The sequence below is a fragment of the Podospora pseudopauciseta genome, chromosome 6 (genome assembly GCF_035222475.1).
Source record: "Podospora pseudopauciseta strain CBS 411.78 chromosome 6, whole genome shotgun sequence".
NCBI classification, from domain to species: Eukaryota; Fungi; Ascomycota; class Sordariomycetes; order Sordariales; family Podosporaceae; genus Podospora; species Podospora pseudopauciseta.
In genome coordinates this window covers 1,119,184-1,140,186 of record NC_085895.1, presented here as the reverse complement: position 1 = coordinate 1,140,186, position 21,003 = coordinate 1,119,184, and the positions used below count along the sequence as shown (strand labels likewise).

Below are 21,003 nucleotides of genomic sequence, written 5' to 3'. Positions count from 1 at the left end.
CCGTATATATAGACCTCAATCCTCTAGGTATCTCTGTACCTGGCTCACTATGGCTCAGTAGTGTCCTGCAGCCCCGTCGTTACATTTTACTTGATTGGTTCCCCACGGCCTGCTGCAGTCTCCACTCTGCCTTGCTATATGGTTGGTCTGTGACAAGCTAGCATATATTCTTTTTGTTGTGAGAATGAGCTTTGATATCTTGGCACAGTCTCTGCCGTCTTTAGCACTGTCCTTCACACTGTCTTTATGATGGTGGGGATTCCCTAGCTTTCACATGCGACTCCAACCACAGTCATTTATGATACTGTCAACGTTGAGTGTTTCATATCATTCCGGAAATCTCAAGTTGAAATCTGACCTCTTTGACTTTCATATCCCAAATTTACTCAGAGACATCAACCTCTCCCCCAGCCACCCCCACCACCTCACCACCTCACTCGGCTCTCGACGGAAAACCACCCCCGTCATAACCAGCTTGGCGGCCTCACTCATCAAATTCCGATCTCTCAAACAGTAACCCCTCATATTCCTATTCACTATTTCACGTTCGAAACCTCAATATGGCCACCCAACAAACCCCACCCCAAACCCTCCAAGCATTCAACACCTACCCCTGGGCCTCAGACCGAGAATTCATGGTACCTCCTCCCTCCCCTCCTCATCCCACTACTCACTAACAACTCCCCCGCAGCAATCCCTCATCACAACCCTCGGCCCTCTCCTATCCCCCCAATCCCTCTCCTCCCCCTTCACCAAGCCCCAAGTCCTCACCTCCATCCAGACCCTCCGCGCAAAATATTACACCGCCAAATTCAACGTCCCCATCTCCCCCTCCCCTTCCTCCGCCACCACACTCCCAACCCCAGACGAGGAAATCCTCAAAAAGGCCTCTTGGCTGTATGTGAATATCCAAAAGAAGATAACCAACAATACCCCTGTCCCACCAGCAGAGGGACCAAAGGAGGAGGAAGTGCCGGAGTGGCAGAGGAGTGGGGGGGTGAAGGTTGATTTATCGAAAAAGGCGGAGGATGGGGAGGGGGGAGGGGAAGGCGAGGATAGGAAAGGGGAATATCCTAATAAGTTTCAGGCGATTATCGAAGCGGTGACGACGGGGAAGACGATTGAGGGGATTAGGGAGATTGAGGAGCGGGTTGTGAGGGGGGAGGGGGTGGTGCCTGTTGGGGGGAGGAGGGTGCCGGTTAAGCCTTGGGAGAGGGGGAGAGTTTTGGGGGATGGGGTTGGGGAGGATGGGGGTGGGTTGGGGAAGGTGTTGGATGAGGATTTTCCGCCTTTACCGGAGGCGTAAAGGGGGGTGAATATCAGTTGAGGTGTAAGATGGAGGGTTCAATTAAGGTTGATGAAATTCGAATAGTAGAGTTGTCTCTGCTTTTATGGTGTGTTTGTTGTAATAGTATTCTTGGGGTTCTGGGGTAATACGCTGCGAGATGTACACTCGGTAACCCCAAGAACCAAGCAACAATCGTCCAAGGTAGTCCAACCCACCGCCACCGTGAGGAGGTGCCCCGACCTGCCGGAAGAGGTCGATGTGCCTGGGTATTCCTACACTTTTAGGACCAATCCCTTTTGGCTCTGATGCTTTCCACCTAGTTCATCCGGGTTGGTGATTCTCTGCTCGCCGCTTCAGATCTCCTGCCCCAGAGGAAGAAGAGTTTCTGGCCCTGACGCCTCCCGAAGTGACTGGGTGATGACCTGTCGTATTGTTAGCCGCCCCGGGTCCGTCTCCAATATCTACCTACCTAAAACAGAGTGGTTGCTTGACAGGAATCCCTCTTCTCTCAAAGTCGACAAAGCCCATCTTTGCAAATCGTTCCCCCCTGACAAGCAGAACACCACACAAAACAACCTACTCTAACAAAGGGCCATCTTGCATGCTGCCAAAACGTGTAGGTGGCCAATTTGGTCCGGTTCTTCATCTCTTTGGTGTTGTGTTACAGCTGACCTACTCGATTGTCTTCTTCAAAGACAGTATTTGAAGTCTTCCTCTCTGGAGATACCCCTATCTGCAAAGACTCCCACCGGGGTCGATCCATCATCTTCCGTCCCAGAGCCGTAGTTCAATGGGGACAACCTTGGGTGTCCTCGCTTTTTTGTCATCGAAACCGTCTTTTCGTCTGTCCCCTAGAACAGCAACATCAAAACACCACAAACACAAAGCCTTCGAGCGCCTACAACCATCATCACAATACCAGCCGCACGAACCGACGAGACCTGATGCTATAGGGAGAAAAGTTTTACCGACGGCACCAAAAGACTTCGATTCCAGGCCCGAGCAATCCCAAACTGTCACGACAGGACCAATTGATGCCCAAACAACGAGCCACAGAGACTTACAGACTGTAAACATCCTCGGTTACCCCATTTCAAAAACCGAGACTTTTATCCACTGATAAACTGAACATAAAAACAACCCCCTCAAGACAAACGACGCACATCATATCATATCCTCAACCCATGCCTCAAAGGAAAGTCAACAGACCTACTAGCCACTTTCATAGGCCTATGAACCATCTCTCAAAACCTACCACCTACCTCTCCACATCTATCCCCTCTCCAAAAAAAAGCCCAGGTAGGTAATCATCACACCTCCTGTCTTCCTTGCAGCGCCCACAACACCTCCATCAGCACATCACACATCACAGCACACCAAAAATAAAAACTCGACGCAATTTATTGTCTTTGTCTGCCCTGTAAACTTCCCTATGGAAACCGAGCAGCGAGTAGGTATCGCCATAAACATGGCCCCGTATTCCTGTCCCGTTTCCCTGTTTCCCCATCTCCTGAACCCATTCCGAGAGTAGGTACCTTATAGAAAAGAGAAGGGGGTATCAACCATACCAATCGTACATAAACCAACATCCCACCAGCTCACATCCCACTTGGGAGGAGCAAAAGATTTAAAATTCCCGTGACCGGAAATTTCAAAAAAAAAAAAAGTGAATCATGCAACGAGTCACTTGACCCTTGCTCACCTATTAAGAAAAAAAAAGAAGAAAAAAAAGCCCATACTCCATCCCCACATCCCCAGTAGTGGCGTCGTGTCGTGAAAGAAAAAACTTAGTGAACCCCCGTATCATCACCACCCTGATGCACCACCAACGCATTCTCCCCCACGACCCCCTCCTCCGAACTCTTCACAAAAAACTCCACTGCCTCCTCCATAAACCGGTTCTGATCCTCCAACCCCAACCCCTGAAACCAAGCCTCATGCCCCTCAGGACTAACCGGCTTGACCGTCCACACATCCCCCAACCCCCTAACTGGAATGGCAGTCTTCAGATAAACCTCCCCCGCGATCTTGACCCCACGAGGAGGGTAAGAACCGACCTGCCTGGCAGCCACGATGGGAGTCCGACTCTGCAGCGAAGAAATATACTCATCCACATCTGCAATCGCACTGCCAAACTCAACCTGCCGCTGAGCCCGTCCCGTCGGCGTGGGAGAGAGTCTCGCCAAGGCAGCATCGATCCCCTTCGCCTTCGACTTCTCCTCCTCCTCCTCCTCCTCCTCCTCCTCCTCCTCGTCATCATCATCATCATCCTCTTCCTCCATAACCTTGGCCGGAGTCTTCTTCCCACCACCCTTCCCATTGTTGTTCGTCCTCTTCTTCACCACCCCGGCTCCAGTCCCAGCCTTGGGCTTGCTGCTCACAAGACTAGTCCCCTGGTCCATCTCCGTCTTGCCCACGCCCGAACCGCTGGATCTGCCGCCCTGCGGCTTGACGGGCGGCGACCAGTTCTCAATGTTGAGCTTGCGCTTCACCTGTCCGTAGCGCACCTTGGCCGTCTCGGCGTTTTTGAAACCGTTGTCGCGGGCGACGCCCTCCCAGTTGATATCTGGCCGGGTTCTCAGATTCTTCACTATGGAATAGAAGAGGAAGGCCTCAGCTGAGGTGGGCTGGGGGGCTTTCTCTTCGGCCATTGTCCTTGTTGCTTTTGTGAGTTGTTGAGATGAAAAGGGGTTGTTTTTGTGGTCTGTGAAAGAGAGAAGAGTTAGTTTTGTATAATTGAAGGCTGTCTTTAGGTAGTCCATTTTGGCGGTTGGAGAGGTGTGATGTGAGATTGATAGAGTGTTTGTGTCGAGGATGAGGTGGGATCTATGTGTTGAATAGGTAGACGAGGCGAGGAAGGGGAAGGAAACAATTGTCGGTGTGAATCTGACGAAAGAAAGTCGCAACATAAAGCACACTTGTGCCATGAATGGCGACCAAAGATGCCCGACCGGCTATTGCGACTGCAATCACGGCCCCGGGACGAAAGAAAACAAAACTCCGAAGGAAGAAGATAACTTACTGGGAGAGCGGTATTGAGTGAGGCAAACAATCAATGCTTCTCTTGCCAAAGAGCAGTTGTTGTTTGTGGTTGTTGGGTTGTGGTCGCAAAAGCAGAAAGCCAAAGGCAGCAGGAAGCGAACGTCACAAAGTGGTTGTGCTGTGGGAAAGAAAAGAAATGGAGGAGAACTGGAGAGAGACAGAGAGAGAGAGACTCTATTTAAGGACTCCCTGCGCCGGTCCTACGCCACCAGTTCTGTAGGATTTGTGGATCCTAGTTGCTCAATAACTCAAGATTGGAATCGATTTCTTTTTTTTGTTTTGGAGCAACCAAGCTGGCCGTCTGATGTCAAGCGGGGAAGGAGCAATGGACGGAGAGCCGCAATCCTTGAGTCTCACTGGCCGGGGGGTGGGAAAGGGAGCAGGAGAATGATAACGGGGCTATTCACTTCGGACGACGATACGCAGGCGGCGACGGCATTGCGAGTCAACTGGCCCAAAGACTACACATGGGTTAAGGGGATTGCGTGTCCTGTGTCTTGTAGGCGGAGAAAGAAGCTGATGGTGACCTTGGGAAGCGTCTGATGTTCTTATCATGGCAGTGAGGGGCTCGGCAGATTTAGGCAGTCAGTAGATTGGGTCGTCATTTCTCAAAGAGCGGACGAAGATAAGGTATTGAGAGGGAGTCTCTTTTGGCTGTGGTATCACGGATAGACTCTGGCATCTCAAACACAGCTACCTTGAACAGCTTCAAAGCCTCGTTGTCATCGCCTCCCAGAATTTGAAGCCATTTCCCTATCGACGCCGCTCGACACAAACCCTAGAGCCACAAGCTGACCCTGAGGCTTCAAAATGTTGGAACTGTAATCTAGCCCACCTCCATCAAATCATTGCCGGCACCAAACTCTTTCAAACAATAACTCTCACGACTCCCCTTCTCAAGTCCCACCATCCTGAAGTCTCGACGCCCATCACCTCAATCAACACCAATCCACTACTCTGGCAGACTCTTATCCCCATAAAAAGCATACATTCGCCTCAATTACGCCTCAACGAATGTATTAACCGTATCCCACCAAAGTCATCCCCCGTCCCAGAATTACTGCACGCAATGCTCCCCTCAACACAACTTCAACATTGCTCCAACCCCTCCCTCCCCGCCGACACAACCTCACTCCCAATTCTCCCACCCATCCTCAATCTTTCCCTCCCCCAACAGCTAAGCATTAATTACCGTGCATGATGGTCACTCCAGCTCATTGCTCTTGTCCCCCAGGGCACTCCTAACGCAACACAAACCGTCAACGTGTCTGCCTCCTTGAATGTAGGTATCTCACATTCTTCAATCCCAGGTCTAGGCAGGTATCTCTTGTTGTTGTGCGTACCATGGCGGCAATGGTGGTAGTGGTTAAATTCGAGAAGGGGGGTCTATCCCCCTGGAATGTGGATCCGGCGCTGTTTAGCGTTGCCAGGGGTAACATGCCACATCAAACCCTAACTCCAGTGCTGTCAACAGGGGTAGTGCAGGCCACAAGACACCTATGCAAATAGGTATACGCGAGGAAGAAAGGCGGAAAATTCATCCAAGCGGATGTCTACGGGGTCTGGGGGTTGTCTCAGCGCGTGTTGCTGACATAGGCCTGGCTCGGGGTTGTTCCGCTCCCTCTAACTTGGACACGAGGTCTGCTACCCCTGGGTATCCTAGACGAATTATCATGCATGATACTTGGGACTTGTAACTACCCGATTCGTTAAAGTTAATGTGTCTGACCTGTGCGATGCTCTTTGAGGGAGACGAAATGGACAGAACTGTTTGTCTAAGCTGCTGTACGGTGGTGATATAGGTAGAGGGGTTGGGGTTGGATCTGGGAGTCCGTCTGAGCTGTGACATAGATGGGGTGGTTTGGGAAGGTTTGTTCGTCTAAACCCAGATACCTTGGCTATGATGATAGCACGTAGGGCATGGTTCGGGAATGTATGTTTGTCTAAGCGTATATGACAACGGTAGTATAGAGTTATATATTTATTAAAAAAGAATGACAATAAAATGGAGCGGATGCTTTGGACATGGCTACCTAGTTTTCTCAACCGCCATGGAGTGGTGATACAAATGGTATGATCTGGAAATATTTATCCGTCTAGCTCTCGCCGTGACACAGAAGGAGTAGTTCAAAACATATTATCTTAGTATCCCATGATAATATTCAGGAATGTTTAGAGGTGTCTGTTCGGCCAAGCTGTGATATGGTGAGAACACAATGGGAATAGCTTGGGAGTGTTTTTCCGTCGAGGCAACTCTAGTTAAGTAGGAAGCTCGGTTGTGGGCTCTGCGGGTTTGGTGATGCCTAGGTGGTGCTCACACTGGCTCTTTCATGGGATCGGACGTGGAGCTGAAGTTTGCTGGTGTTTTACTTTTTTTGCTGGAAGTAACAGAATGTTGTACTGATGAGTAGCATGGTGGGGATGTGACTGTGGTGAAGAGATGGATGGGTTTAAACCCGTGATTTGGATGGGAGGTGGTCAAAGTGTATTCAGGTAAATAATGATGGTTCCGTTGAAAGTCAAGTGGCAGTTGGCCAGAGCGGGTGACTAGCGCCAATGTGAAACATCTGGAGGCGATGTCGATGTTAGAGCGGTATGTGTTGTTCAACTGAGCTTAGAGACACTTCTCCCAGCTTGGACGAAATGCTGAGGGTAATTGAAGAAAAAGAAAAAAAATGAGACAAACACGACATTTGAGACGGTGATCATCACCGATATCAACAATTTGCAAAAGCGAACTAGATTGGAGATGTATCAATCATATTATCAATCAGTCATACCAAACTATCACACCCTACCCCAACCCACCCCAAGATATCCTCTCTTCAATCCGCTCACATCTGGGTTCCCAACCGACTACACAACGAAGAAGAAAAGGTAATGTTACAACCCCCCACCCTTCATCCCTCAAAGTCCAGGGGCAGGGTCTGAGCAGAAGAAGAAAATGTAGACGACAAGTCTGAAAACCAATCTACCGTTTACAACCATGTAAAAGAGAAAGAGAAGAAAATCAAAATCAACGTAACTGACAACCCAATATCTTCCCTCTTCATAAACTTCCCGAACCGTGTTACCCAATCTTGGCTCCGTATCAAAAATATCAAACAAACCCCCCATCCATCGCCCCCCACTGGGGACTCCCCGACACATGCTCCGCCTTGATGGGGTGAGCAGGAGAGGGCGACACACTTGTCCTCAACCCCTGATGCATCACCATATTATTGAAATCAAACTGCCCCGTGTCCATCCCAGCGAGATTCATATTCATTGTGTTCATCCCCATTCCCATTCCCATCCCCATCAGTCCGAGATTGCGCTCCTCCTGTGTTTGTTGCTGCTGGGAGAACTGGGTGTGTTGCGAATGTGAGTGTGTGTGATCGCGGGCGGCAGCGGATGGGGAGTAGCCAAAGGCTGTCGCGGTCGTGTTTGTGGGCGAGTACATCGATACCGACGCGGGACTGTTCTGCGACATGTGGCTTGTGTGGCCCCAGGTGGGGCTCGCGGTGTCGAAGTGGTGGGTGTGGTGATCGTAGGGGGGCTGGGTTTGTGATTGATGATGGTGTTGATGAAAGTCGTGAGTATTGTTTAGAGGGCTGCTGTGAGCGGCTGTCATGAAGTTTTGGTTAAGATTATGATGCATCAACACGTCTGATGCTTGTGCTTGGACGGACACGGGGGATTGATGGTCGCTGCATGGCGTCAAAAGACGCATGGTGTGATTGTGCGCAGGTGGCGGGATGGGAGTTGGGCCCTGGCGGTGAGAATGCATCATGTTGGAGAAGAGAGGCGTGTCGATGGGAGTCCCGGGCATCGACATAGTAGCTGTGGTAGGAGTGCTAGATGCTGTCCTTTCTTTCTTGATACTGACCGTCTCGATTTCGAAGGTGCTGGCTGGGATGGTATCCGACTTTGGAGAAGGCAGTTGCGGATTGGCAGGCTTTGGCGATAACCTTTCGACCTTGATCTTCTTCGCTGGAGGATTGTCGGGCTTAGCAGGCGTGTCTTGGGTGTCTCCATCGCCGGCTTCCTTTTGTGAGGTGGATGCTGCTGTGGTCTTTTTCTTCCTCGCTGCCGGTTTGCTGACTCTGTTTCGTTTCTGAGGTTCGATGCCTAGCATGGCCGACCTGAACCTCGAGTAGCGCATGCGGGCGGCATGGCCATTGGTAATGGGCTGAGCGAGATTGGGATCTTGGGCCACCTTGTTCCAGTCGATCTGGACGCGAAGTTGGCCTGGTGAGTGGTCTCTCCGTGGCGGTAGAAGAAGCAGAGAAAACATACATCTTTGAGGCATTTTTGCTGGAGTATGGCAAAGAGGAACCGGGTCATGGCATTATCGTTGTGGGCCATGATGAAGGATGTAGAGGGCTCTCGATCGGGCGGTTGGGGAGGATGTCGACGTCTGATTGGGGGATGGAGGGTGTGGAAGGGAGGGGAGAGGCGGTCGAAAGCCAGCCGACCGAGGGAAGAAAAGAGAGAGAAAACCACCACCCAGCAGCAGAGGGGAGTGACCAGCTCAATATGAAGGCTCTTCTTCTCTCGCAGGGGCCAGGGATCACACCGACAGAATACTACAGAAGGCTCTGGGGAACTGTGTGGGGAAGTGAGTCACTGTTGGATGGGATGGTGTGCGGTGTGAATGTAGATGAGCCGTGGGTGAGGCTGTCGGGCGGGTTATATGGCTGTTTCACCCCCCCCCCTCCCCCCCCTCCCCTAAATAGAAGCAATAAAAAATCTTCTCATGTAGTTTTCCTTTGGGCTGAGAGCAAAGAAGCAATGGCTTGGTGGCATCGGTCTTCATTGGGGAAGAGAGCAAAGGGGGACAGCAGTCTTTGCCAAATGAGGAGGGGGATGCATGAGGTTTTGTTTGCTGGGTGTGAGCAGCAGCCATTGTGGGTAAAGCATAGAATGCAGCTTGAAAGCGCCACCCTGCGCTGGACACAGATAGGACCTCCTTTTCCGGGCATAGGTATTTATCTATCTACAGCATTTCCAGAAGACAATCAGCAGCGGTTGCCTGGTCCACAGGCCCTCTGGTGGGGGAACAGGCTCAACAAAAGGAAAAGGCCGGGCCACTCACACAAGAAAGAAGCCGGCGATAGAGGGTGGGATGGAGCGACGAGCGCAACGCGGCACCGAGGCGCTACCGCGTGAAGTGCTTTTCTCCCAAGACATGCAGATCCCTGGCCCTTGCCTCACATGCTGGAGGTGTGACATCCATCTCTTGTTGAAGCTGCTCCGAGTCAAGGCATTGGCTGTGACCATGTCAAACGGCCCCTGGCGAATCGAGTGGCTGCCTCGAGGTGCGGCAGCTGTGTGAGCTAGTAGCTGTCGAAGCTGTCGTAGCTGTCACAATGATAAGTAGATGCTTGCGCAGCCCGGGCGACGACATGCAGGTGGGTGAACCATCGTCAAACTGCATGGCTCGGGGGAGGGGAAGGGAAGTCTGGATCGATCGGGAATCAATCTGTCTCCAGCTGGCCAGTGTCAGGAACGGCACAGACAGAGATTGATCAGTGAGTCACTAGACTCGGATGGGATTGGGAAATGCGAGACGTCGGTTGGAGCAAGAGGAAAACAGCTCAGTGGGATTTCCAAGTTCGGAATATGCAGAGTCGATGAAGTAGGTAGTGGGAGCAAGGCATGGATGGGGATGGGGATTGGGGATGGGGGTGCGGGTCAATGGCAGACGCACGCTCACTGCTTCGTGGCCTTTTTTGTTGCCTCTTGGCTGCCTGATGATGGGGTACAGAGCAGCCTGTGATGCTACCCCTCCCGAGCTTCCATCCTGAGACGCCGACGATAAGGCGGTGATGCAATCCGCCGGAGCAATGTCTAAGGTAGGTACTGAGGACAAAGGCATGATTGCAACAGTCACAATTGCCTCGGATCGAGTCATCACAAGAGCGGTGATGTATCTACATGATGTTATCACTGTGCTATAAAGAGTTGAGATCACTCAACAGGACAGTGAATGGCCCACAGGCAGTCGTCATCCGCGTCAGGTTGGGGATATTTCAGGGCTACAGCGCGTCGCAGGCTGGGGGGCTGTGCCACTGGTGCGCGATACTGGCGCCAAATCATCTGACCTCGGGTTTTTTTTCTCTTAATATGGGACCCACCCACTCACACATTCCATTCCACGGACCACAAGGCGCCATCCCCATTCCCCAACCTCTTTTTTTCTTCCCCTCCCTTCCTCTGTCCCAATTGAGTTTGGTCCCAGCCCCTAGCGAGGAAGCTCTGACCATGTGGCATTGGCCAATCAGATGGAACATGTTGGTCTGGTCTCGGCGCCGGTTGAATGATCTGGCCACCTTCTTCAGCAAATGCATCTCTGCTTAGCAGACCTTAGCAATTTTCCCTCTCGTGGCCGCTATCCACTCTGTTCATCAGCTACCAATTATTGTATTCTGATACTGCCGCTGTCGCTGTCACCATGAACAAAAACTGGAACGACCGGGCCGACAAGGACCTGTTCTTCACCATCCTGTCCGTCAAGAACATTGGCGTCATCAGTGGCAGCGAATGGACCACCATCGGCAACCATATGCGCTCCATGGGCTATGGCTTCACCAACGAAGGATGTCGGTGAGTTTCTCTTGTAATTCATGTCTGGTATCTCGTAAATGATTAGCACTGGCCGGTGGCTGTTGCTTGCTGTTTCTCTTGTATCTCTGCCCCAATCCTGTACCCCCTTTTAGTTGATCAACAATTGCTTTCTCGAGTTGAGCCGAGATGATGTCTGTTGCGGTACCACTTGTGATATCGGCCATCCAACCGGGAATGTTCTTTATGCCGTTTGATCTGGTCTAACACACCGTCCCAGCCAGCACTTCCAAGGCCTTCGTCGTGCTCAGAACAAGGCCGATTCCAGCACTGTCAACCCCGACAACAGTCCCAGAAAGATTGATCCCACCTTGAACCCCATCACACGGAGACCGGGACCCGGCCGAGGCCGCCCAAGAAAAAATCCCGCTCCACCAACTGCTGCCGATCATGCTGCTGCTGCTGCCGCCGCCGCCATTGCCGCCGCCGGGCCAGGACAAGCCCCCGGTGGGGCTCCTGGTGGCGGCCCGGGCTTAGCCCCTAGTGTTGCTCCTGGCCCCGTCCCGGGTGTGGCTCCTGGTCCTCCGGGGGCTCCCGTTTCCAGTGCTCCTCCGACGCCGCAACAAATCACCAGCGTTCCGGTGCCCGTCATCCCTGGCATGCCTGCTCCGCCGCCCGGTGTTCAGATGCATCCCATGTATGCTCAAAATGTCCAGGCTCAGGTACAGACACCAGTTCGCCCACCATCTCGGCCCATCAATGCTGGTGGCGCACCACCAGCCCAGATGGAATCCCCTGATGATCTTGCCGTGGACCCTAATCTGGAGGATGACTCGGACGAGCATATGGCTAAGCGGCAAAGGCTGGACGATTCGCAAAGTGGTTCGCTGGATGATGAAGCTATGATGAATGCCTTGTCAGCACACAATGAACCCACGCCGGGAGACTATAGTCAGGAGTGAGTACTTAGCTCTTCCCCGTTGGTATCTTTTCGCCGCTGACACCTTGTCGCAGCTTTAGTAGTTATGGTGAGGCTTGATCTGTCCGTCATATATGATATATAGCGTGATGGCTTGGTGTTTCCTTTGTTTGGTTTGTCTGGGACGTTACAAAGATGGCGACTGTATGATAATGTGGTAATGGCGCTGGCGGATCGGCGAGGATCGGCGAGGGTTCAAAAGAAGTATGGAACCCCTTTCGTGGTGGGCTATGGTTAACATCTCGGCGTCAGCAATAACAGGATAATATTTCCGTATCACGATACCCTTTGCAAGAGCGTTGAAATCTCCAGGCTGCCCCTGTCGTTCCTGCCTTACCTACCTCAGCACCGCGCTTGCCAACCTGTGTTCTTTGCTGGCACGGTGGGGTGGTGGCATCGTCAAGAACTTGCGTTAGTTTCCTCTCGAAATCTGCTCCCGAGATCTCGACTTTATCCTGACATCCAAGCTGCTGATCTTGTACCATCTCCAGATCTCGCCATCCTCCTGCGGATACAGCAAAGACTCGACAACGATCAGCTCGATATCAACCGTCAACAATGTCCGACAAGAGAACCACCGAGAAGGTTGGCAACACCAAATGGGGCAATGAGCCTCATGAAGCCCTCGCCGTGGGCCTCTACAATGTTCTGATCGCCCAAGGCGTTAGCCTGGCTAACAGCAAGGACATTGTGGTCGATACCATGGCTCACATGGGTTCGCCTTTCACTTGGGAGGCTATCCGGTACGTATTCTGCGGTGTTTGTTTGTTTGTACTTTCTCCGTGTTCTTCTGTCTTGAAGCCCTGCAGTAGTCGAGTCGAGTCGAGATCCTCGTTGGCTAGTGCCATAATCTGGAAATTCTGTTTGTTTGCCAGTCAGTTTACTTTCTCTTCCACAACAAGCACATTCCCTTGTGCAACTTGCGACTCTCTCAAGCACCACACACTCACAACACAATACCGACACCAACACCAATCACCGACATGGTTCGCTGGGATAATCAGTCCAACTCGGACCTCCTCACCTGCTTGTATGACGTCTACAGCAAGGAGATGGGGAGGGAAGTCCAGGCGCAGATCGTGGACAAGATGAAGAGTAAGGGCCACGAGGACGTCAACTGGGACAAGATTCGGTATGTTTCCATCTGCTGCTTTCAACTCCGTCATTGGTCTGGCCCCGTTATCGGCCTGCTCCCCTTATCGGACCACGTCTGTCTGGCCCTGCCTAGTGGTGCTGCCAGTGGTCGCCCTTTCCCAGCAGGCTGTGAGCAAGCTGCCCAGTTATTTACTGCTAGCCTGGTTTTTGACCTGCTATTATTTTCTCCATTCACAAAACACCACCTCAGCTTGACCTGAGCTGCTCTCGCTACCCTCTAACCACACTTGACATCTCACCCTTCATAGCACCGTTCACAATGCCGCCACCGACCAAGTATATCAACCGCTGGGAGGACATCAAAGACGACGTCTTTGAAATCATTTACAACATGAAAGCCCCCTTGTCGGCTGAAGACAAGGACCAGCTGGTGAAGGCCATGCGTGAGCGTGGCTATAACATTGGCTGGAATGGCCTTCGGTACGTTATCCGTCTGAACAGGTGTTGACAGGAGATCACAAGTGAACCGACAAAGTTGTCGACCCACTGATGTGGTCCGAGTTGCACCCGACGAACCCAAGAGTCTTTATATTTCGTCCTCTCCTTCACAGTCCCATTCTTTTTCCCTTCCTTTTTCCTTCGTCCGTCAACCCTCTTTCGTCCATCAACCCTCTTTCATCCGCAAACGATATTTCGTCTGGCAACGATTGAAATCATCACAACAACCCGTTTGACCACGGACAACATGGCTCGAAAGGTTACAATTTGGGGCGCGGAGCAGAACCTGGCTGCGCTTCAGGCGATGTACGAGTGGATGAACCTGTCAAAGCAGGATATAATCAAGATCGCACTGGCTTGCCGGACCAAAGGCTATCATTTCTCAGGCTCAGCTCTAGCGTAAGCACTCATTCCCCCTACCTTCTGTAGTCTGATTAGTCGTCGGACCACAGGCAGGAAAGAGCAGGACTCGGATGACCAGGTCATCAAGCGAAGACGTGGTTCTCGGCGTTGCCGGCAACTTCCCAGCTATCTGTTCTTTCTCCCTTCGAAAAGCCTCCGCAGCTTTCTCTCATACTTTTTCACAACCACCACCACGCACACCCTGTTCTCAGCGTCTTTACACCACCACCAGACACCCACTTCTTCACCAACATCACCCAACAACATGCCACCTGGACGTGCTCTTTCTGGAAAGCCGACCACGGTCTGGGATCACGACGCACACCTGACCCTGCTTCAAGCAGTGATTGTGCGTGGCGAGATCAAAGCCGAGTGCTGGGACGCCATCATTGCCTACACCAATCTCCGCGGCTACAACTACACCCAAGGCGCTGCACTGTACGCGGTTCTTTCCCTTTTGCTGTTGCTTTTGTTCCTTCCGCCCATTCTCATTGAGTTGACGTTCGGCGGCAAGCGACACAATATCGCTGCCTGGCACACCTTCCCCCCGCTCCGCTTCTCTCCAACTCTTCCTCATTTCCTTCCCGTCCCTTCCCCTCCTCCTCTTCGACTCTGCCCCAGTTTTCCTCCTTTCTCTTCTCTTTCACTCTTCAGTCAACCCTCATCCCACATCAACACCTACATCACCATCACCTCAAGCCATTCACCAAGAAAAGTCGCATACATGGCCATCGACAAGTCTCGCATGAAGTGGGACCTCCAGGCCAACCACGACCTCCTCCTCTGTCTCGTCCAGGAGTTGAGCCCCTCCCAGGACCAGCTCAGAGCCGTGATGGAACAAATGCACGAACTCGGCTATACTTGCACCGTCAAGGCCATCACGTACTTTGCTGACATGCTTCACTTGATCCCTTTTGAGAACCCTACACTGACATCTCGTTCTCTCACAGTCAGCACCTCCAGAAGCTCCGGCGCAAGGACACCGCCGCCAACGACGGTCCTGCCGAGGGATCCAGCGCCAATGCCCCTGAGACCCCCGCCAAGGCCCGTGGTGGCAAGGCCGCGGCCAAAAAAACTCCCGGTTCCAACAAGCGCAAGGGTCAGGCCGCCGCTGCTGGTGACAACGGAACCGACAATGAGGAGGCCGATCCCACCCCCGCCCCCAAGAAGCGTCGCGGTGTGAAGAAGGAGGCCCCCAAGTCTGACACGATTGTCAAGAAGGAGGACTCGGAGGATGACCAGGATTCGTATGGTCAGCCCCGCGCTGCCACGACGGTGTACTCGGCTGATGCCTCGTAAGTCATCACATGTCTGTATCCACACCCAGTTTGACTGGTTTTTTTTCTTTTTTTTTTTTTTCCCCCTGTTTGAACTGTTTGTCTAGAGCATGTCTGACCACTTTTTGTTTCGTGAGTTTAGGCGCCATGTGGGCATTGGTTACGCCGGCTAAGTTGTGTCGTTCTGACGCGACACACTTGACAACGTCATCTATTTGCGATCAAGTGTTTTTCCCTTTTACCTCGCCAGCTTTTCTTTTTCTTTTTCTTCTATTCCTTCGACTTGTTTAACTGGCGTTCGGGCATTAGGTGGGGGATAGGGAAGGGGGGGATAAAGGCGTAAGGGGGACTCGGTGGGGTTTTCTTTCATGGAGGTCTATCCGCATAGGGGGAGGCGTCATGGGTTTTCTTTTCTGCCTTTTTTTTCTTTTTTTCTTTTTCTCTCCCTCTCTCTCTCTTGCTGGGTTTTTTCACTCGCCGACTTGGGGTCAAGGGATATTATGGGAGGGAAAAAGGATGGATGGTTGGGTGGGGGGAGTTTACGGGATTTGTTTTCCGTTGAGTTTGTTGGGGGTGGTTATATCGCACAATACCAAAGGGATGTTGGCTTGATGTTTGTGATGATGTGATTTGATGTGATGTGATGTGTGAGTGTGTCTAAAGGATAATTGGCATGGCAGAAGCAAGTTGAGGTATGGTATGTTGTGAACTGTGCTTTGAAGGGGAACTAATGGATGTTTTGAATATCTTTGAAGGTGTGATGATTATGCTTCGAGGTATAGTTATGACACGGTATGGGTTGACCTTTCTTTATGTGTCAGCTAATATCGCGGTTGAAGGTGTGTGTATGTGTGTTGTGTAAGGGTGCAGGGCAAGGGTGTTGAGAGATGGGGTGATACGTCATGTTCAGTGTCTTTGATGGGTGTAGTACATATGTAGGTGTTGATGTCTTTTCCAAAACATATTCACCATGTTTCACACACCCTCATCTCCAATCGACACTTCTCCGGTTGAGCCGGGCGAGTTAGAGCTGGCTCGGTCGTGTCGACCCCAACTCGGGCTGGTCTCCCGGCGTTCAATCTTGCGCATTCGCTGCTCACACCTACACCTTTGCTGTTTATTAGATCTTTGCTGTTATCTATATCCCTATACGAATATAAACAAATCCTGGTGTTTTTGCACTGCGAAGGGGTAGGTCTCGGATGTGGTTCGGTTTTAATTCGCGGCTGCTTGGAGAACTGAGGGAGCAGTGGCCGACACTGGGCCAGTAGTCGCCGACACTGAGCGGCATCAACTTTGGAGTTAGGGTTGCTTGCACGGCGGGGCTCTACCTGGTGGCTAAGCTTGGGTCGAGCTTGCCCTCGAGGTATCTCCAGCCAATATTTAGTACACAAAAGGTCTTCTACGATGGTCAACATCTTTGGTTTTGCCAGTTTCACGCTTGGGATTTTCGGGCTTTTCTTCCTTTTCTTCTTCCTTCTTTTTTGTTGTTATTTACTTTTGGGGTATTTTTAACCACAGCTAAGTAAGTTGGTATAGATTGTGTTGAACCATCTTCTGGTTACTCTCCAGGCTAAGTTCAAGTTTGACAGGAACTCCGAATCCTTGTTCACAGCGGTCGGCGACAGAGAATGATTGGTGGTTTGTTTCCCGTCCGAGCTGGGGTTACGTCTTTGTTGGCTCTGTGGTGTTGTCGCTGGTTGCTGTGCGCTCATCATTGGTGGAGTTGGGGGTGAGGTTGGGGTTGGTCGCTGATTGCTTGAGGAGGGGATGGGGAGGGTTGGGGGGGGTTGGTGGTGGTTTTGGGGAGGATGGGTTGATGTCGAGGGGAGGTGTACGGGGCGGGTTTGGGTGTTGAAACTCTTTGACGGTTGGTGGATAAAGGCATGACTGACATCTTGATCGTGGGTGAGATGTAGACATCCATGCCGAGGTATCCTCCCGACAGCCTGCACCGATTCCGGTCCCAGGATACAGTATACTATACCCACAACCACCCCCCGTATCCCTCTTCCTCGCTAACATTCCCAACGAATATACCAACAACCTCCAGATCACCCTTTTATACCACCACCGCCGCCGAGAAGGTCAAGAACACAACCCCTTCCGTTCCGAATCTCGTTCCCGTCCCCGCCAAGACATCTCAAACCCAGACTCAACGTTACCACCCCCTCACCCTTTCTACCTTACCTTATGTTTACACAACCACTCCATATCAAACCAACCCACCCAAATCCCAGCATGCTCCCTTCCCCTCCCGGCCCCACAATCCTTCCATCCCATCATCCCGAGAACCTACTCACGTTCATCCGCTCAGGTTATCATTCCTACCTCCTCCTCCTCCTCCTCCCAATCCTCTGTCGTTCGCCCGCTCGCCCACGAACCTCTCAACAAATTCAATGCCAGAGCCACACCTGGGCCCAGGGAAACAGTTGGCAGGCGAAATCGAGATGGGAACATCGGCGCGGCTATGTGTTCATGATTGGTTGCTCGTTTCAAGGAAAAGGGGGGGGGGTTGGTGTGCCTTCTACCAGACGGAGCGGAGGTCAATGCTGGCCAGTCTTTGTTGGGAATGGGGGAAGCGGTGGGATACTGTTGTCGTTACTACTGTTGTTGTTGCGGCTGCTACTGTTGCTGTTGTTGTCGTTTGTCGTTGGCGGAACTCGTGGAGGTGACGGTGACGGTGAAGGTGATGGTGGCATTGGTGGCAGTGGTGGTAGCGGTAGCAGCAAGTAGTAAACGAGAGAGGGGATGGCTCTTGAAGGGTACGTAGATGGGGAAGTACTGGTTGAGGAGAATGGAGGGCATGTCTTGCCTGAGTCTTTATGAGGAAGGTGTCCCAGTAAAGAGACTGTTGTCTATTGGACTTGTTGGAGTTGACTGGTGTCCTGTGGTTAAGTGTTGATTGTCCGGTATGCTGTCTAAGGCGGGATTTACTGAGACTTAAGACGTCAGGGGGTAAGTCTTGGGAGTCTGGAAGTGTTTGGGGGCGGTCAAAAGGGGTCAAGGACTGTCAGCAGAGGTTAGGGGCTGTCAATGGATGTCAAAGAGAGTCTTTCAGATGTCCATGTCCCTGGAATCCCACTGAATGGGAACGCTGTCAAAACATCCGACAACACGGTCCACGACAGCGACAAAGAGCCCTTAGTCCCAGTCTCACGTCATAATAAGTCAGCTTCTGCAGACGGTACACACCAACAACCTCCAACTTCCACATCTCACACATACTTTCTTCACAGCACCTCAGCTCAGGATCAGAAATAACTAACCCCTTCATAATTACGTCCGACAGCAGCTTCTCTGCAGGCTCTAGTGCAATGTGGAATCCGTTATCTTGTGGAAAAACGGCCTCGAATATCGCATTTGCCGGTTGGTTGATGGTTCTCGGCTGACGGGTCTACGGAACGGGAGAGAGAGACGTCCGGGATGTTGTTCTATCTGCTAGTGTTTGGGGAGCATCGATATCCTCTGGCCGCCCGGCACCGGAACGGATAAGTAACGGGGAGAGTCGGAGAGGCTACAGGCGCTTTCTCACGAGAGCCGGTCCGTGATGAGACGGTGCTTCTCTCACATCTTGCTTGTTGGGCTACCTTGGAGAGTGATTATAAGAGGTCTAGTCGCCTGCGCTTGGGTTCACGTCGCACAGAATTGGATAATTGGTGGCACGGCTGATGCTAGCAGGTTGGTATTAGAAGAGGAAGCCAATAAAGTAAGCGAATTTGTGTAAACGTTGGATCTAGACGTCGGGCAAGCCTGGAGTGTACAGGTCCCATCGTATTCTCAAGATGAACTGAGGTCTATTCGAGACTGACAGGCAAGGCCTGCTGACGGCTGGGGATTCTAGGTTATTTGGTCACACAGTTGTGTTAAAAGACGAATGGTACACGGCTTATACATTTAAAGCCATGAGTAAACACCCAATTTCGATCTAGCCTGAATTGTATAAATCTTGTCAATTGGTAGAGGAGACTGTGGCTCCTGCCAGATCACGCCAAAAGGGCAAGTACCATGGCCAAAAGTTAGGTGACGGTAGCACCATAGTCAGAAAAGCCACGGCCGACAGCACGCCGTTGAGCTCATCCCGAAGAAGTTCCTCCCTCTCGCTCATCCGCTGTTTATAAACACCCTCAGCATCCTCCTCCCAAAGAGCCCCATTGCTGAAACTGACACAGCGGCTGTACCTACAGCTTCGCCTAAATTTCCGCGGGACACACCACACGAGAACTGTCGCCTCCTGGTCCTTGCCTTGCTGCCACCTCTCCAGCCTCCTTCCGCGCCGTCGCCTTATATCCTCTCTCGGGCTCATCGTCATCATTATCATCGTCCTCGTCATCATAAAGCTTAACACGATAACCGTCCAACCCTTCCCATTCGAGTAAGTCCTCCAACCCAAAACCCTGACGCACAAACATCTTCATGTCCTCCCCGCCCACAATCAGCGTCTCATTGCTCTCTACATTCTCTACCCACTTCTTGAACTTGGCCGCTATTCTTGCTGACGCGGCAACTTTCTTGCCGCCATGGAAAGAATAGAAGAACTTCTTTGGTTTGGCCGAAGAGGAACGAATCGCTGTCCCACAGATAGCGAACCCAGTAACGGAAGTCTTCCAAGTCATGCCATCGATCGAGGAAGACCACCTCACAAGTCCAGTCGCAGTGATTGCGAAGTTGCAATTGGCACCCGCGAGTGATCGCGGGAATCGAAATGGTGAAGATTTTGATCCAGTCTCCATCCTCCTCCTCCTCCTCCTTCTTCTTCTCCTTCCCCTCATCCTCCTCCTCTTCCTTCTTCTCCTCTTCCTTCTTCTCCCCTTCCTTCTTCTTCTCCTCCCCCTTCTTATCCTCCTCCTTCTTCTTATCCTCCTCCTCCGCTTTCCTCTTTTGCTCTTCATCGCGCTCCTTCTCTGCCTCTAGGTCGGTTAGATCATCGATGTTCTCGCAGCCGTCATCGCCGTCAATGGGTGTGGGCTCATCAGTTCCATCTACGTTGCCGACCCTGCCAGGTCCATCGGGTCTGGTCATATTCTTGCCATGGTCAAGGGTGGCTTGCAAGCGCTGGGCGCATCATCAGAGTCATGGCTAGACTGGCGGTCGTCTGTTCCCTTAGACTGCTCAACCTGCTTGATGCTTGTGTTGTCCTCAGGGTTTGCTTCAATGGTATCATGTTAGTTAGGTAAGTAGGTAATGTGGCTTCATGGCTTCCAAGTATGTCACCTGGCAGGCGCTGGATCAAAAGGAGATGCCAAGACATGCAGTTGCTGTGCCAACGCACGGCCCCTTGTCTTGAAGCCCCCTTTCCTGGATGGCAAACCAGGGGTGAATAAGCTTTGCAAAAAGAACGCTGATCGAAATAGATGAGAAGAGCTAGATTATATATAAACCGTCCTTGCTTTCCGCGTTGAATTAGTTCTGCTTGAAATGTTGGGTGCCTCCATGTTTGAAGTTGGACTGCGTACCAGCGTCAAATGATTCCTTTGACAGGTGCTTCTGGGTTAAATACATCAAAGACAGGCATATGCAACTAAACTTTCATGTCTTTGGCGCCGTATGTCTATTGCTTTGTGGTACTTGCCGGAGCAGAGCAAAGACGTTGAACAGGCCGACGCGTCTTGTCGTGTATATCATCTTGAAGTCTCTCTCCATAGCCAGACTGGGACAGACTTCATCTGTCAACCACTATCAGACTTGATCTGATAGAATTAATCCTCAGACAACTTGAATCTTTCAGAAGGACTCGCATCATTTGTCCCACTTCCACCTTCCTCAGTCACTTATTGCTCGGCGCTGGCCAATTTCCCATCTTCCAATAGGACTTTCAGGCAACGAAGCTTGCTACTCCTTTGTGCTTACACCCCGCCGTCAATCAAGTATCACCA

The 21,003-nt window shown here is 51.6% G+C and overlaps 8 protein-coding genes across 8 annotated transcripts; 5 read left to right on the top strand and 3 right to left on the bottom strand.

Moving 5' to 3' along the window:
- Positions 1-89: 89 nt before the first annotated feature.
- On the top strand, positions 90-1,306 carry QC763_0090880 (uncharacterized protein; the record flags this gene model as incomplete). Its single annotated transcript, XM_062906241.1, has 2 exons — positions 90-638; positions 692-1,306. The coding sequence occupies exons 1-2, from the start codon at positions 561-563 to the stop codon at positions 1,304-1,306; spliced, it is 693 nt and encodes a 230-aa protein (XP_062762656.1). The 5' UTR covers positions 90-560.
- A 1,769-nt stretch (positions 1,307-3,075) lies between these two features.
- On the bottom strand, positions 3,076-4,215 carry QC763_605795 (uncharacterized protein; the record flags this gene model as incomplete). The annotated part of the gene is given in 2 exon segments (XM_062914420.1): positions 3,076-3,522; positions 3,538-4,215. 2 exon segments carry the CDS (start codon positions 4,213-4,215, stop codon positions 3,076-3,078), a joined length of 1,125 nt encoding a protein of 374 aa, XP_062762655.1.
- A 2,920-nt stretch (positions 4,216-7,135) lies between these two features.
- QC763_605790 (uncharacterized protein) lies at positions 7,136-9,114 on the bottom strand. The gene is made up of 2 exons (XM_062914419.1): positions 8,609-9,114; positions 7,136-8,543 (listed from the first exon to the last, which is right to left on the bottom strand). Exons 1-2 carry the CDS (start codon positions 8,675-8,677, stop codon positions 7,431-7,433), a joined length of 1,182 nt encoding a protein of 393 aa, XP_062762654.1. The 5' UTR covers positions 8,678-9,114; the 3' UTR covers positions 7,136-7,430.
- A 1,363-nt stretch (positions 9,115-10,477) lies between these two features.
- On the top strand, positions 10,478-11,915 carry QC763_605780 (uncharacterized protein; the record flags this gene model as incomplete). Its single annotated transcript, XM_062914418.1, has 3 exons — positions 10,478-10,918; positions 11,157-11,834; positions 11,891-11,915. The coding sequence occupies exons 1-3, from the start codon at positions 10,767-10,769 to the stop codon at positions 11,913-11,915; spliced, it is 855 nt and encodes a 284-aa protein (XP_062762653.1). The 5' UTR covers positions 10,478-10,766.
- Positions 11,916-12,413: 498 nt separating this feature from the next.
- QC763_0090840 (uncharacterized protein) lies at positions 12,414-12,705 on the top strand (the record flags this gene model as incomplete). The annotated part of the gene is made up of 2 exons (XM_062906240.1): positions 12,414-12,598; positions 12,657-12,705. The coding sequence occupies 2 exons, from the start codon at positions 12,414-12,416 to the stop codon at positions 12,703-12,705; spliced, it is 234 nt and encodes a 77-aa protein (XP_062762652.1).
- A 133-nt stretch (positions 12,706-12,838) lies between these two features.
- Positions 12,839-13,458, top strand: QC763_0090830 (uncharacterized protein; the record flags this gene model as incomplete). The annotated part of the gene is made up of 2 exons (XM_062906239.1): positions 12,839-13,118; positions 13,259-13,458. 2 exons carry the CDS (start codon positions 12,839-12,841, stop codon positions 13,456-13,458), a joined length of 480 nt encoding a protein of 159 aa, XP_062762651.1.
- Positions 13,459-13,695: 237 nt separating this feature from the next.
- On the top strand, positions 13,696-15,732 carry QC763_0090820 (uncharacterized protein; the record flags this gene model as incomplete). Its single annotated transcript, XM_062906238.1, has 3 exons — positions 13,696-13,847; positions 14,801-15,145; positions 15,270-15,732. 3 exons carry the CDS (start codon positions 13,696-13,698, stop codon positions 15,298-15,300), a joined length of 528 nt encoding a protein of 175 aa, XP_062762650.1. The 3' UTR covers positions 15,301-15,732.
- A 3,588-nt stretch (positions 15,733-19,320) lies between these two features.
- Positions 19,321-20,149, bottom strand: QC763_605762 (uncharacterized protein; the record flags this gene model as incomplete). The annotated part of the gene is made up of 3 exons (XM_062914417.1): positions 19,321-19,731; positions 19,809-19,864; positions 19,894-20,149. The coding sequence occupies 3 exons, from the start codon at positions 20,147-20,149 to the stop codon at positions 19,321-19,323; spliced, it is 723 nt and encodes a 240-aa protein (XP_062762649.1).
- Between the last annotated feature and the right edge of the window lie 854 nt (positions 20,150-21,003).

Excerpts from the sequence above, each read along its gene's own strand:
- QC763_605790 (XM_062914419.1), bottom strand. The coding sequence starts at position 8,677 with ATGGCCCACAACGATAATGCCATGACCCGGTTCCTCTTTGCCATACTC. Across the intron at positions 8,544-8,608 it reads AGCAAAAATGCCTCAAAGAT|ATCGACTGGAACAAGGTGGC; the intron begins GTATGTTTTCTC and ends CTTCGCGTCCAG.